This window comes from Solanum lycopersicum, chromosome 9 (assembly GCF_036512215.1).
Source record: "Solanum lycopersicum chromosome 9, SLM_r2.1".
NCBI lineage: Eukaryota > Viridiplantae > Streptophyta > Magnoliopsida > Solanales > Solanaceae > Solanum > Solanum lycopersicum.
In genome coordinates this window covers 47,108,626-47,120,940 of record NC_090808.1, presented here as the reverse complement: position 1 = coordinate 47,120,940, position 12,315 = coordinate 47,108,626, and the positions used below count along the sequence as shown (strand labels likewise).

The window sequence follows — 12,315 nt, the reverse complement described above, 5'->3', positions numbered from 1 at the left end:
TGTTATGTTGGATTTGATGTTGCTTTTAGTATCCTTGATGTTTGGAATATGTTGTGTAGTCTTAGTACCAAGTGGGGGATATTATGCCTATCTAGTGGGGTAATTATGTGATTTATATGTTTCAATGATTTACTCATATTGATGTTCATGAAAGTGATATGGTCTTGTTAGAAAGAACTTAATTGCATTGTGTCCTCATGTTGTAGTTCATTTTAAGATTTGCATATAGACTTCATGAGTTGGTTTTGAGCATATCTTGGAGTTAAAAGATTCCTCCTTGAACAAATGCTTTACAAGAAGTAATTTGCATTTCGGATCCATGATGTGTTTGTTGAGCATGCTTTAGCTAGGAGATGTTAGTTCCTTCTTGAATATGAGTAGATATAGAATTTGATGCATTTTGGGTTAGTTGAGGTAGTTCCTACTCCCTTGTATTGCATGGAATGTGTTTAACTTGGAGTTGAAGTTTCTTCCTTGATTATCTGAAGTAGATATAGTTATGCATAATGGGTTGCTAAGTACAAAAAATTAATTTAAGAAGTTTTTAAAGTGTCATTCTCAGAAGAATATTCCCAAATAGGGGATAATGTAAAACCTTGGAATTTAGTGAGTTTGAGTTAGTGAGTTCTATAGTCTTTGGCAAGAGTTTTGGAGTATAATATGATGGTAAAAGCTTGTAAAAATGGTTTCCGTACTTACAATAGGAGTTTAAGGGGTCCGGGTACGACTCCCCAAATACCACCAAGGGGTCCTTGAGGAGGACCCTAACACTGACCAAAGAGATTTCAAAACAACTTGGTTGATGGTTGCAATTCATGACCAGTAGGTTGGTCTACACCCCGTAAGTCAAGTCATGCACCACTCCTACAAAGCTGATCCTCGGGTGCAAACCACAAAGGTGGTTGACGTACAGTAACTTCTCCTACAGTCCGTAGGTGGAGGGGTGTAGGTGTTTCCAGTTTTAAGTAATTTATTTTAGTTAGGTGTTTGGTAATCGATTAGTTATACAATTACGGGTTAATATAGGTTGGTTAGCTAGTTAAGTTACGACCTATATAAGCTTAATTGATTGTAAACTAATAACTTTAACTCATTCAATTTTAAGAACCCAAATTACTCTTAAGGAATTCTCTTTAGGTTGAGGAACAAGAAGAAGAAGAAGAAGAAGAAGAAGAAGAAGGAGGAGGAGGAGGAGGAGGAGGAGGAGGAGGAGGAGGAGATGCTAGGTGAAGTTTCACCATTTATTCAAGCTTTAATTAGGGAAATGATTTAATCCATGAAGCTTAATCATCCATTTGTTCCTCCACCCATGGAAACCCTTAGTTTTCCCCTAATAAAAGTCAAAAACCCAAATTCTAGTTAGGGTTGTGCTGGCATTGTGGGTAGGGCTTGGGTATGATTCCAATGTAGTGGATATAATCCAATTATGATTTATTTAGCTTTGTTGAATGATAATATGATGAATTCATGTAATTATATGATAAACCCTAATCAAAATTTATGAACGTGATCATTGTAGGTTTATCCCATAAGAAGCAAGGTTGAAGGTTCTAAAGTGATCTTCCTAAATCAACGTCTTAACTGATAATTGATCACAGTTAGGATCATCTAATTAATAGTTAGGATCATATAATTAAGAATTTAACTAGACATGATTGAATAAGAAGGATCTTGAATTGTAATGTTAGAATTTAACCTTTATGATCAACTATGACTAGAATCACCTTCTAATGAACAATGTGATTTAATGTCTTGTAATTTAGACATGGATCATAATAGAATGAAGTTCAGCTTGAAAGTAGGGCTTGTAGCAATCCTTGTTAGGTCTTTAGGGATGAAGTGAATATGATGTGATCTTGTGGTCTATTCTCTCTCTCTTACACTCATAGACATGAATATTAATTTAGACATGGATCATAATAGAATGAAGTTCAGCTTGAAAGTAGGGCTTGTAGCAATCCTTGTTAGGTCTTTAGGGATGAAGTGAATATGATGTGATCTTGTGGTCTATTCTCTCTCTCTCTTACCCTCATAGACATGAATATGCTAGGAGATTCAAGTTCTCTCAAATATAAGGATTCTAGCTGACTTAATAACCTAAAATTAATTAAAACATGTTATATTAGAGTGGCTTGAAGTTCTGATATACGATCCCTTCTAGTGTAGCTTGACTTGGAAAGATAAGACAAAGATAGGATAGATTCGGATTGAGAATTTATACTCTCCTAATGATAAGACAAAGATAGGATAGATTCGGATTGAGAATTTATACTCTCCTAATGATAGCTTGGGTTAGCATTGTAGGATGGATGTCAGGTGTAGAATGAGTTAGTCATGGTAGATTAGGATTAAGGATTTATACTCTCATATGGGTCTCTTGAGCTAGGATTATTTAGATGTTCTTCATGGTATCTTAACTTGGTTTTTCCAGGACCATTTCATGGTGGATTTGGGTTAGAGGATTTATACTCTCCTATGGTAGCTTAGGATTAAGGATCCATACTCTTTTATGTGTAGCTTGACTTACATTGTAAAGTGCATTTCAAGGATAGGTTGAGTTAGGTTAGTTATGGTAGCTTGGGATTTAGGACTTATACTCTCCTAAGGATAACATAGGGTTGAGAATAATTCTAACCTATGGATAGCTTGCATTTGTATTTTATTAAACTTGTAAGGGTAACATGACTTAGTTGGTTTAGGACTATTTCATGGTAGTTAGGATGGGAGACTTGTAACCTTCTTAGAATACCTTGAACTTACATGTTAGTGTGTCTTCGAAGGTAGTTAGCTTATCTTAACCTATTTATTTTAGAAAGATGAATAGGGAATACAATAAGGGGATTAGTCCCCAACTAGTGAACCTTTATGGTGGTTTATAGGAGTACTTAGTATGGGTAATAGTACGAGAGCTATACATACATGGAACAAGTATGACTTAAGGCTAGTTGTGAAGGGTTCCCTGATGTAGTAAGACTTAGATTGGGTCGTTGTTATAGGTTCTTTCCAAGATATGATTGACTAAGGTGGTAGTTTGCTTGTCTATATGAAGATAGCTTATAGTAAGACCTGAGGAGTATTAATGTGACTCGAATGAGTTTAAGACTATGCTTGAAGGGTAATATGGGTTGTCTTTCATGCATTGCACAAGTTTGATTTGATGTTACCTATGATTATGGTGCCCTTAAAGTGAAGTAGCTTATGACTAAACCATCAACTTGGAATATGATTAGGATGAACAAAATGGGATACTATGCTTTGGTAGTAGTATGAGATGTTATTCTTGCTTTGCACATGTATGTTTCTGTAGTTATTTGAGAATGGTGCTATTATAGTTTGGATGATTAAGGGACAATTATACTTACATGATTATGCACTATCTCCTATGATCATTAACTATGTCTTATTTTGACTTATGTTTATATAAGCTTATGTTGGAGACCATTCTATGAATATGATGCTTTTATTATGACCATGTTATTATCTTTTATGCGTATAGGATTATGTTTACTAACCATTTGAGATGCTCTTATGATGTTGTGTTAGCTTTCATACTTGGTACATTTATTAGCAACAATGTTGTCTACATCCTAACAAAATGCAGGGCTGGAGGCTTGAGTGCTTCAAAGTCTAGGTTTTAAGGATTTAGAATAAGTTGAAGATCTTGATGGGTCCTCATAACTTTGAGGACAACATACACTTTACCTTTAGGTCATTTCTATATATTTTTTGACTTTTAATGAGTTGCGTCCAAAGAATATTATTCATGAGTATTATATAGATGGTTTAAGACAAAGGTTTTTAGTGAAGTCTTGCACTTGTTGCTTTTATTGAAATATTACTTCAATTGTAAAAGTTTAACTTGTTCCGTATTTTCAATTTTATCTACTATGTTATGATACTAAGGGATTGTATGACACCTTTTCAGAGGTCAAGTACGCCGTGTCACATCTAGGGGGTGCTCTCGGGGCATGACAATATTAAGGAGGCTCGTCATTGGCAAGGCTAAGTAAACTCTCTTCTACCAAACTCCTAAGGGTAATAAATAATCCTTACAGCAGCCTACCCATCATTAAAAACCCAACTATACTATCTATGGATCCACGAAAAATCATAAACTTAGCTTGAATTCTTAATTCACTACATACAATCTAGGGTACACCTCTTCATGCGCTTTTTAATCTAATGACATAGTCACACCTCATTGTTCTAATCTAAGAGTCACAATAGCACACTTGTACCACTCACATTTATAAAAAAAAAAGGAGAATCTTAATTCCTTGACTAAATTATGTAAAACCTGCTAGATCGGATCTCTAAACTAACATCATTAACCTCATGTGACAATCCTTTTTATCACTAAACCCTTAGAAAAGTTCAAGCTTAGGGTTTAGTACTAAATAGGAATATTAGTATGATTACTCAGATACTATACTACTTTATATTTACAAATTAAATTAAGAAACATGGACAACTAAGACCTCATCACAAATAGTCAATCTTTATTTCCGAGTATACCTAATTACAAATTACCTTCACATTTCCTTTATCAATTTAAGCACTATTTACCTTATTATACATCATTTCCTAATTTGTTCTATAACCCTCTAAATATCATCAGTAATCCCTTCAAAATCATAAACATATCTTAGATCTATCACCTCGTGAATACTATTCTCTTCTACTCAAAAGTTATACTTGGCCTTTGCTAACACAATGTTACATTAATATGAATTCGCTTCTGGTTAAAGTGAACTTCGTCAGGACCCCGATCGTCGTGAGTGGCAAGAATCACCCTTCGGTGGGAGAACCATAAATACTAACCAACTAATCTACTTCACCTACGAAAGTAGGTTTAAATAACTAAATAACAAAGTTTCCATAAACTTCAACAAGAATCTAACAACAAACTAAACAATGTGGAAGTAAATGACATAGAACCTGAAAGTTAACGTACTAAAATTCTAAAAGGATCCATTAGTTTAAAAGGAAAATGGGTACAACACAACCATGTTAGAAGTATCTAAAGAACTAGACTAAGTCTGAAGGTGTAGATAGAGACTTAAAGGGAATCCAAGGACGTCCCAAAGAACTAACTCACCCTTTAATGCAGATGTATCACTGATCCTTTAGACGAGGCTTGTCAATAGCTGCTTGAAGATGTCTATACTAAAAAAAAATAAGAACAAGTGAAGTATTAGTATACAACTACCAAGTACTGGTAGAATCACGCGGCTATCCCGTTAAGTGAAACATAAGTCAATGCAACATAATGATAGCATGCATACACAAAATATATAATATGGGAATCAATAAACAATCACTAATTACATAGATTACTACAAATTTTAACAATTCTAGATCATTTTTGTGATCTCGAGTATCCAAACTAGGGGCTTTCCACTATAATTCTTAAATCAAAGCCTTCCCTATCGATAATAACCCTAGAAATTAGATTTTACAACTCAAAAATGGATTCGGGGAGTGAAAAACTTACCTTTAGACTTAAAAATGGTTGAGAACTGTTAAGAGTCTCTTGGGGCTCGTTCCTCAGCTCTAAAACTCAACAAGTGCGGAATAAGGTATTTTAGGGTTTATTTACGACTTTTATGGCATTTAGCCTGCCACAACGACTCTCACCCCGCTACACTAACTCCCTAGAGCAACCAAATCTAGCGTCAGAGTGGCTTGGATGACACATTGAGCTATTTAATTTTTTCTAAGACCCCCATTTTACAAAACACCTTTAACCAATCACGGTCACAAAAACCCGTTCACATTAAGATACCGGGAGTTCTACTCGCTTGAATTTAATTATGTAAATTCGTACATATTTCTTAACGAGTTAACTGTCCCCTCATATTATTAAAATTAGAAACAATTCACCCAATTGATACCAGATTTTCCTACACCTTAATTACTCCAATTTCATCAAAATTTGGACTATGCTGGGAAAATTCTAAATATTACGAAAAAGTGTTCCAACAAAAGAACTTTCCCTTTCGGATTTTATATAAAGATGGAAATTGTTCGTTACAATAAACAACAATTTACCCATCACTTGTCCATGAGTGACAAACTTACAAAAAATAGGCTAAAGAAGGAATGGAGTAGTACCTGAATTGATGATCAATTGTGGATACTTGTATCGCATGTCCTTATCAATTTCCCGCATAGCTTCCTCAACGGGACGATTCTTCCATTGAACTTTCATTGACTTAATCTCTGTGGTCCTAAACTTGAGCACATCATGATCAAGAATTTCAATCGGTGTTTTCTCATATTGAAGGTCTTTGTCTAACACAATTAATTTCCACTAAATTATGTAATCATCGTCACCGTGATATCTTTTAAAAAAGGACAGATGAAATACCGGATGAACCCTCGATAAATTAGGAGGTAAAGCCAATCTATACGCCACCGGTCCTACATAATCAAGAACCTCAAAGGAACCAATGTATCATGGAGTTAGCTTACCAATCTTGCAAAATTGAATCACCCCTTTCATGGGTGATACCTTAAGAATAACATTCTCACCGGTTTGAAATGCCATGTCTCTTAAACTATGATCCGCATACTTCTTTTGTCTACTCTCGGCTGCTAGAAGCTTAGGTTGACTACTTTTCACCTTATCTTGAGCATCCTTTAATAAATATATCCCTTAAGTCTTCCCATATCTAGCATCAAGCCATCATATGGATGATCTACATCCCCTCCCATAGAGTGCCTCAAATAGTATGATATCTATCCTAGAGTGATAACCATTATTATAAGAGAACTCACACAAAGGTAGGAACTTCTCCCAATGCCCTCGAACATCAATCACATGATATTACTTTCATCCGAATTTGCTTACTTTGGGACCTAAATCCAATGTCTTTATCTCACAACACTCATTGTTTAGCCTTCATAAGATCAGAGAATTTTTGAATTCAACACTTGAAGACAGATTAACTCAATAGCCTGATGCTTTGTCTAGTACCAATTAGAGACTTGGTAGCGAGTCTTGAAATTCCTTCATAGTTTTTTTTTTGACAAAGACTCGACTTAAATACATACAAAAAGGTGACGAAAAAAAGTATAAGAAAATTGCGAACTATATGAGAATAAAAGAAAAGATTTGATGAAGACTCTTTTTTTTAGAAGAAGAAAGAAAAACTTATCTGAGTGTGGGAGCCGAGTCTATTGATCATGCCATGCAATTTGAATTGATTTCCAGACTTGGCTATCCAATCTATTCATCAACCATTATTGATTATTCAATCTTGATGTGGAATCCCAACACTTAATGAAGCCATAAATAATCTGAACCCTTATAGACTTTGTGGTATTCACGAAGGTCTTTGCTGCTAAAACTCAATCATGTTAATTGCTCCAGCTCACGTCTGCCTTATGGTGCATGTCAGGATTTTCACCAATAAGACTCTCTTATATTCAACTCCTTTTCGCCGTACGGTGCCCACTTAGGGTTTTCACCAATACGACTCTCTCATTTTTATTTCTTTTTACTCACATTTGTCTTATGGTGCCCATTCAGGATTTTTACCTATCTTTAACCAACTTATTCTCGACATATCAAGGGCTGATGCAAAGACTTTTTTTTGACTTTAGATGATGGGGTTGATTTTGAGCTATGAGATGAGAGACCGAATAAATAAACAAACGACTTTTGCCCCAGTATACTACAATATGAATTTTTGGATTTGTATTTGGTTGAACCGAACCCAATATTAGGGCTGCCTACGTATCTTGCCGAAACAAGAATCAGGTCAAACGTAGTTCAGGCAATTTTTCTTGTTTTGTTTTGTTTTGTTTTTGTTTTTTTTTGTTTTTGTTTTTGTTGTTGTTATTTTTTTGAAAGGTCAAGGACACAGCATAACCAAGAGATCCCATTGAATCAACCCTTGAAATGTCGAGCCCAAACATAAGGGTTTCTAATGTCGAAACTCAATCATATGTAATATATTTTCACAGTATCAGCATTGACGATCGTTTCTGTCACTTTGCCTTCTATATCTGCTAAATAAAGAGCACCATTGGGTAATACCCTTTTAACAACGAATGGTCCTCTCCAATTTGGAGAAAATTTGCCTTTGGTTTCGGCATGATGTGGCAAAATGCGTCCTCATGTTTAGCACAACTACCCAATAAAATATCGATGTTAGGCAAAGGAAAAACATCTTTTGGACTTGCCTTATTCAAATCACGATAATCAACACACATTCGAACTTTGTCGTCTTTCTGAGGGACGGGTATGATATTGGCTAACCAAGAAGGATATTGAGAGACTTCAATGACTTTGGCCTCAAGTTGCTTTGTGATCTCCACTTTAATTATTACACTCGTGTCAGTTTTGAGTTTTCTCAACTTCTGCTTTATTGGAGGAAAATTAGGATCAATTGGCAACTTACAACCATGTCAGTACTTAATCCAGACATGTCATCACAAGATGACGCAAAAACATCTTTGTAATCAAGAAGGGCCTGGATCATATCGTGCTTTTGATGTCGAACATGTACACTTATCTTAGTCTCCTTAATGATTTCCTGATCCCCCAAATTTATCGTCTCAGTTTCACTCATATTTGGATTTGACCTATTTTCAAAATGATTGAAATCCCTCTTTACTTCCTCAAATACTCTGTCTTCATCATATTCGATTTCTTGACTTATTATTTCAATATTAGGTAGAAAATTAGATTGGATATTAAGATCTGGCAAAAAATTCTGCATGCATGTCATATCACTAGAATCGGCATAGAATGAACTGTATAAAAGAAAACGAACAAATATATTAGACTGAAATAAAGATGCAATTACATCCTATTTAGAAGGGAAATAAAATGTTTGAAATAAAACGACAAGATAAATCCAAATTACAATTCTTGAATGAATCGGATTACAAAAGAAAAAACAAGACAGACTACCAAGACTCGTCTTTAACGGGGAGAGGGGTGGCCTCCCAATTGTTTAGACTGACATCAGGACCAATGAATTGCACATCTCTGTCGCTAGTGCCTTCTCCGAGTTCCTCCATATCAACCTCGACAAATAAATCTTGAAAATAGTTGATCATTTCTTCGCTAACTTTCATCGCTGGCTCTGGAAAAGATGATTGATAAGATTCTGTTGCGCGAGCTTTCATGAAAGATTTGTAGATTGGTTGTATAGGCTTGGTAAGTGACCATACATCTCTCTTATGCTTCTTTTCCTTCATTTTGTCCTCGACTCTAGGTTGGTAGCCTAAGACAAAAGTACCGTTGCTCTTTCGTAGACTCACATGATAAGCTCTTCCTTGCAAGCAGATTCCAAAGACTTTACCCGGCTCAAACCCATGTTTCAGCAATTCATTCACCACCATTACAGATGTGATGGGCATATTTGGTTTTGAAATGACACTCCCCTCGGGGACATGCTCAATAACCACTACCTCAGAAGTTTGATAAACTAGTGCCTCATTCTCATTATCCGCATCGATAATAGGGAAGGAAGAGTCTTTGTAGATTGACAAATCCCCTTCACCATGAACAATTACCTCTTGTCAGTCGTGTTCAAACTTAAACATTTGATGCAACGTTGAGGGGACTGCTCCAGCCCTATGCACCCATGGCCTCCCCAACAATAGATTGTAGGACGCATTGATATCCAACACTTGAAAATTCACAGCGAAATCCACAGGCCCTATGGTTAGTACGAGCTCTATCTCACCAATAACATCTGTTTTTGACCCATCAAAAGCTCTAACACATACATTATTGGGTCGGACCCTTTCAGCACTAACATTCAATTTCTGTAAAGTTGATAAAGGACAAATATTTGCTCCAGATCCTCCATTAATTAGAACTCGAGTGACATATGAAAGCTCACACTTTACAGTGATATGTAGGCCTTGGTTATGTCCTGTACCTTCTTTGGGTAGTTCATCATCTGAAAAGGTGATGCGGTTTACCTCAAATATTCTCCCAGCAATCTTCTCTAACTGACACACTGTAACTTTACTAGGAACATGTGCTTCATTCAAAATTTTCAATACAGCCTTACGATGTTCATCAGAATGTATTAGCAAAGACAACAAAGAGATTTGGGCTGGAGTTTTTCTTAATTGTTCCACCACGGACTAGTCTGATAGTTTCATCTTCCTTAGGAATTCCTCTGCCTCTCCTTCAGTGACCGGACTCTTTATTTGTGTTTGGTCATTTTTAGTTTTCCTTAACTCTATCGGGACATAACATCTTCCTGAACGGGTTATTCCTCCTACTTCATCTATTTTTTCGTCAATTTCTTTTCCCTTGTATGTCACGACAGTAGGCTCATAGTTCCAAGGAACAACTTTGGGGTTAGTCATTGGGAGCTGGGATACTGGCCTGATAATCACAGGAGGAATATAGGCCCCTCGCACGATCAAGATAGGCTTGTTTGGCCTTTTTGGAACAAATGACTTTGCCTTACTCGGACTTGCCCAAACATCTTCAAGGGCTCCTTTCACAGTTAAGATGAGTGTGTTTGATGGACTCAGCTTTTCTAACACACTTTCCGCTCCTAAAGGCATCATTTTTGTTAGATCAACAACATTTGCTGACTTCTCAATGCCAGTTCCAACCCTAAGGATTGGCTTATACAGAGATGCAAACTCTTCATGACCCTTCATCATTTCCAGCATGTTTGTTTCAGTATGCCTCGGCAATGGATTTTGATTGATGTTGGGTCCACTCGGACTTTCAACTATAATTCAATTAGAATCGATCAAATCCTGAATGACCCTTTTCAAATACCAACATCTCTCTATGTTGTGCCCTGGGGCATTAGAACAATATGCGCAATGTTGAGAATAATCCAAATTTCTCGGGAGAGGATTCGACATCTTTCTCTCAATAAGACTCAAAACATTCAATGTCCTTAATTTTTGGAACAAGCTAGCATACGACTCCCCAATAGGAGTGAACTCACCTTTGACGCCATTTCCCTTTTTGTATTGTGGTCTAGGACGGAAAGGAATTCTAGCAGTATTTTGATGAACTTGTGGGGGTGGTGGATGATTTTGTGGAGTTGGTGCACGCCATTGTGGATAAGAAGGGGGTGCAATTGGTTGTGCATTAAAAACATGATATGGAGTGTATGGCATAGAATATTGTGGAGCTTGTGAAGGAAAATAGTGTTGTGGGGAATTACCTAGAACATGAGTCCTAAGCGCTGATACAACAGTGGCCACATCCTCCCTTCTCTTCTTCCCTCCAATATTTCCAGAACCATTTTGAAGCACTTGTGTTGTGGCTTTTAAGGAAGATTGACTTACAATCTTTCAAGACTTGATGCCATTTTTCACCATTTCCCCTACCTTAATAACTTCAACGAATGTCTTCCCTACGGCAGAAAGCAGATAGTGAAAGTAACCAGGTTCTTGCGCCTGGAGAAAAACGTCAATCATCTCTGACTCCTTCATCGGTGGTTTAACCCTAGCAGCTTGTTCCCTCCATTTGATAGCATATTCACGAAAATATTTCGCGGTCTTTTTTCTCATGTTGGCTAACGAGGAGCGATCTGGAACAATGTCAATATTATATTGGAATTGTTGTACAAAACATCAAGCCAAATCATCCCATGTGTGCCAGTTGGTGATATCCTGATCTATGAAACATTCAGATGCAATCCCTATTAAGCTTTCCCCAAAATAGGCCATAAGTAACTCTTCTTTGCCCTCTGCACCCCTCAATTGGTTGAAATATCTCTTTAAATGAGCTATGGGGTCTCCGTGACCATCGTATTTTTCAAACATTGGAGTTTTAAAACCAGCAGGCAAATGGACGTGAGGAAACATACACAAGTCACTGAACGAGATGCCTTTGTGGCCTTCTAGTCCTTGCATATCTCTTATACTCTATTCCAAACTCTTCATTTTCTTAGTCATTTCTTCATGTTCCTCATTCTTGACCATCCTCCCAATTTCAACAGGGGAACTATTATGATGAATGTGGGGATGAGAACTTGGAATTTTAGTGGTCTCTTCAAGAGTGTAACTCTGCTCACGCCGAACTTTGGGCGGAGGATCGCTGTTGGATTTGGGCACCATCGTTGGCTGCGGGATGCTGTTAGTCGGGGCAGTTGACACAAAGAGTGGATTACTTATTACAGGTGTATTCGAAGGGCGCGCCATAGAAGTTCCAGCGACATTTGATGTGTTAGCATAGGGGTCGAATCCAGGGGGATATATCGGATCGCTTGTCGACACCTGGATAGGGTGAGACATATTTGTATTAAAATAGTCTCGGATTGAAGATGGTGGAGGTTGTCCACTCATCCAAGCCTCGTACATCTCTGCCAT

General features: G+C 36.9%; 1 protein-coding gene across 1 annotated transcript; it reads right to left on the bottom strand.

The window, feature by feature from the left end:
* Window positions 1-8,016: 8,016 nt before the first annotated feature.
* LOC138338540 (uncharacterized) lies at window positions 8,017-11,859 on the bottom strand. Its single transcript, XM_069289514.1, has 8 exons — window positions 11,631-11,859; window positions 11,388-11,534; window positions 10,944-11,267; window positions 10,153-10,718; window positions 9,601-10,032; window positions 8,924-9,531; window positions 8,409-8,763; window positions 8,017-8,367 (listed from the first exon to the last, which is right to left on the bottom strand). Exons 1-8 carry the CDS (start codon window positions 11,857-11,859, stop codon window positions 8,017-8,019), a joined length of 3,012 nt encoding a protein of 1,003 aa, XP_069145615.1.
* Between the last annotated feature and the right edge of the window lie 456 nt (window positions 11,860-12,315).

What these genes read in the sequence shown, in the direction of transcription:
- LOC138338540 (XM_069289514.1), bottom strand. Translation starts at nt 11,859, where the DNA reads ATGCAAGGACTAGAAGGCCACAAAGGCATCTCGTTCAGTGACTTGTGT. An exon ending in AAAGGGAAATGGCGTCAAAG is followed by an intron (nt 10,719 to 10,943) that starts GTGAGTTCACTC and finishes ATTGAATTATAG; the next exon opens with TTGAAAGTCCGAGTGGACCC. An exon ending in GTCCGGTCACTGAAGGAGAG is followed by an intron (nt 10,033 to 10,152) that starts GCAGAGGAATTC and finishes GAACATCGTAAG; the next exon opens with GCTGTATTGAAAATTTTGAA.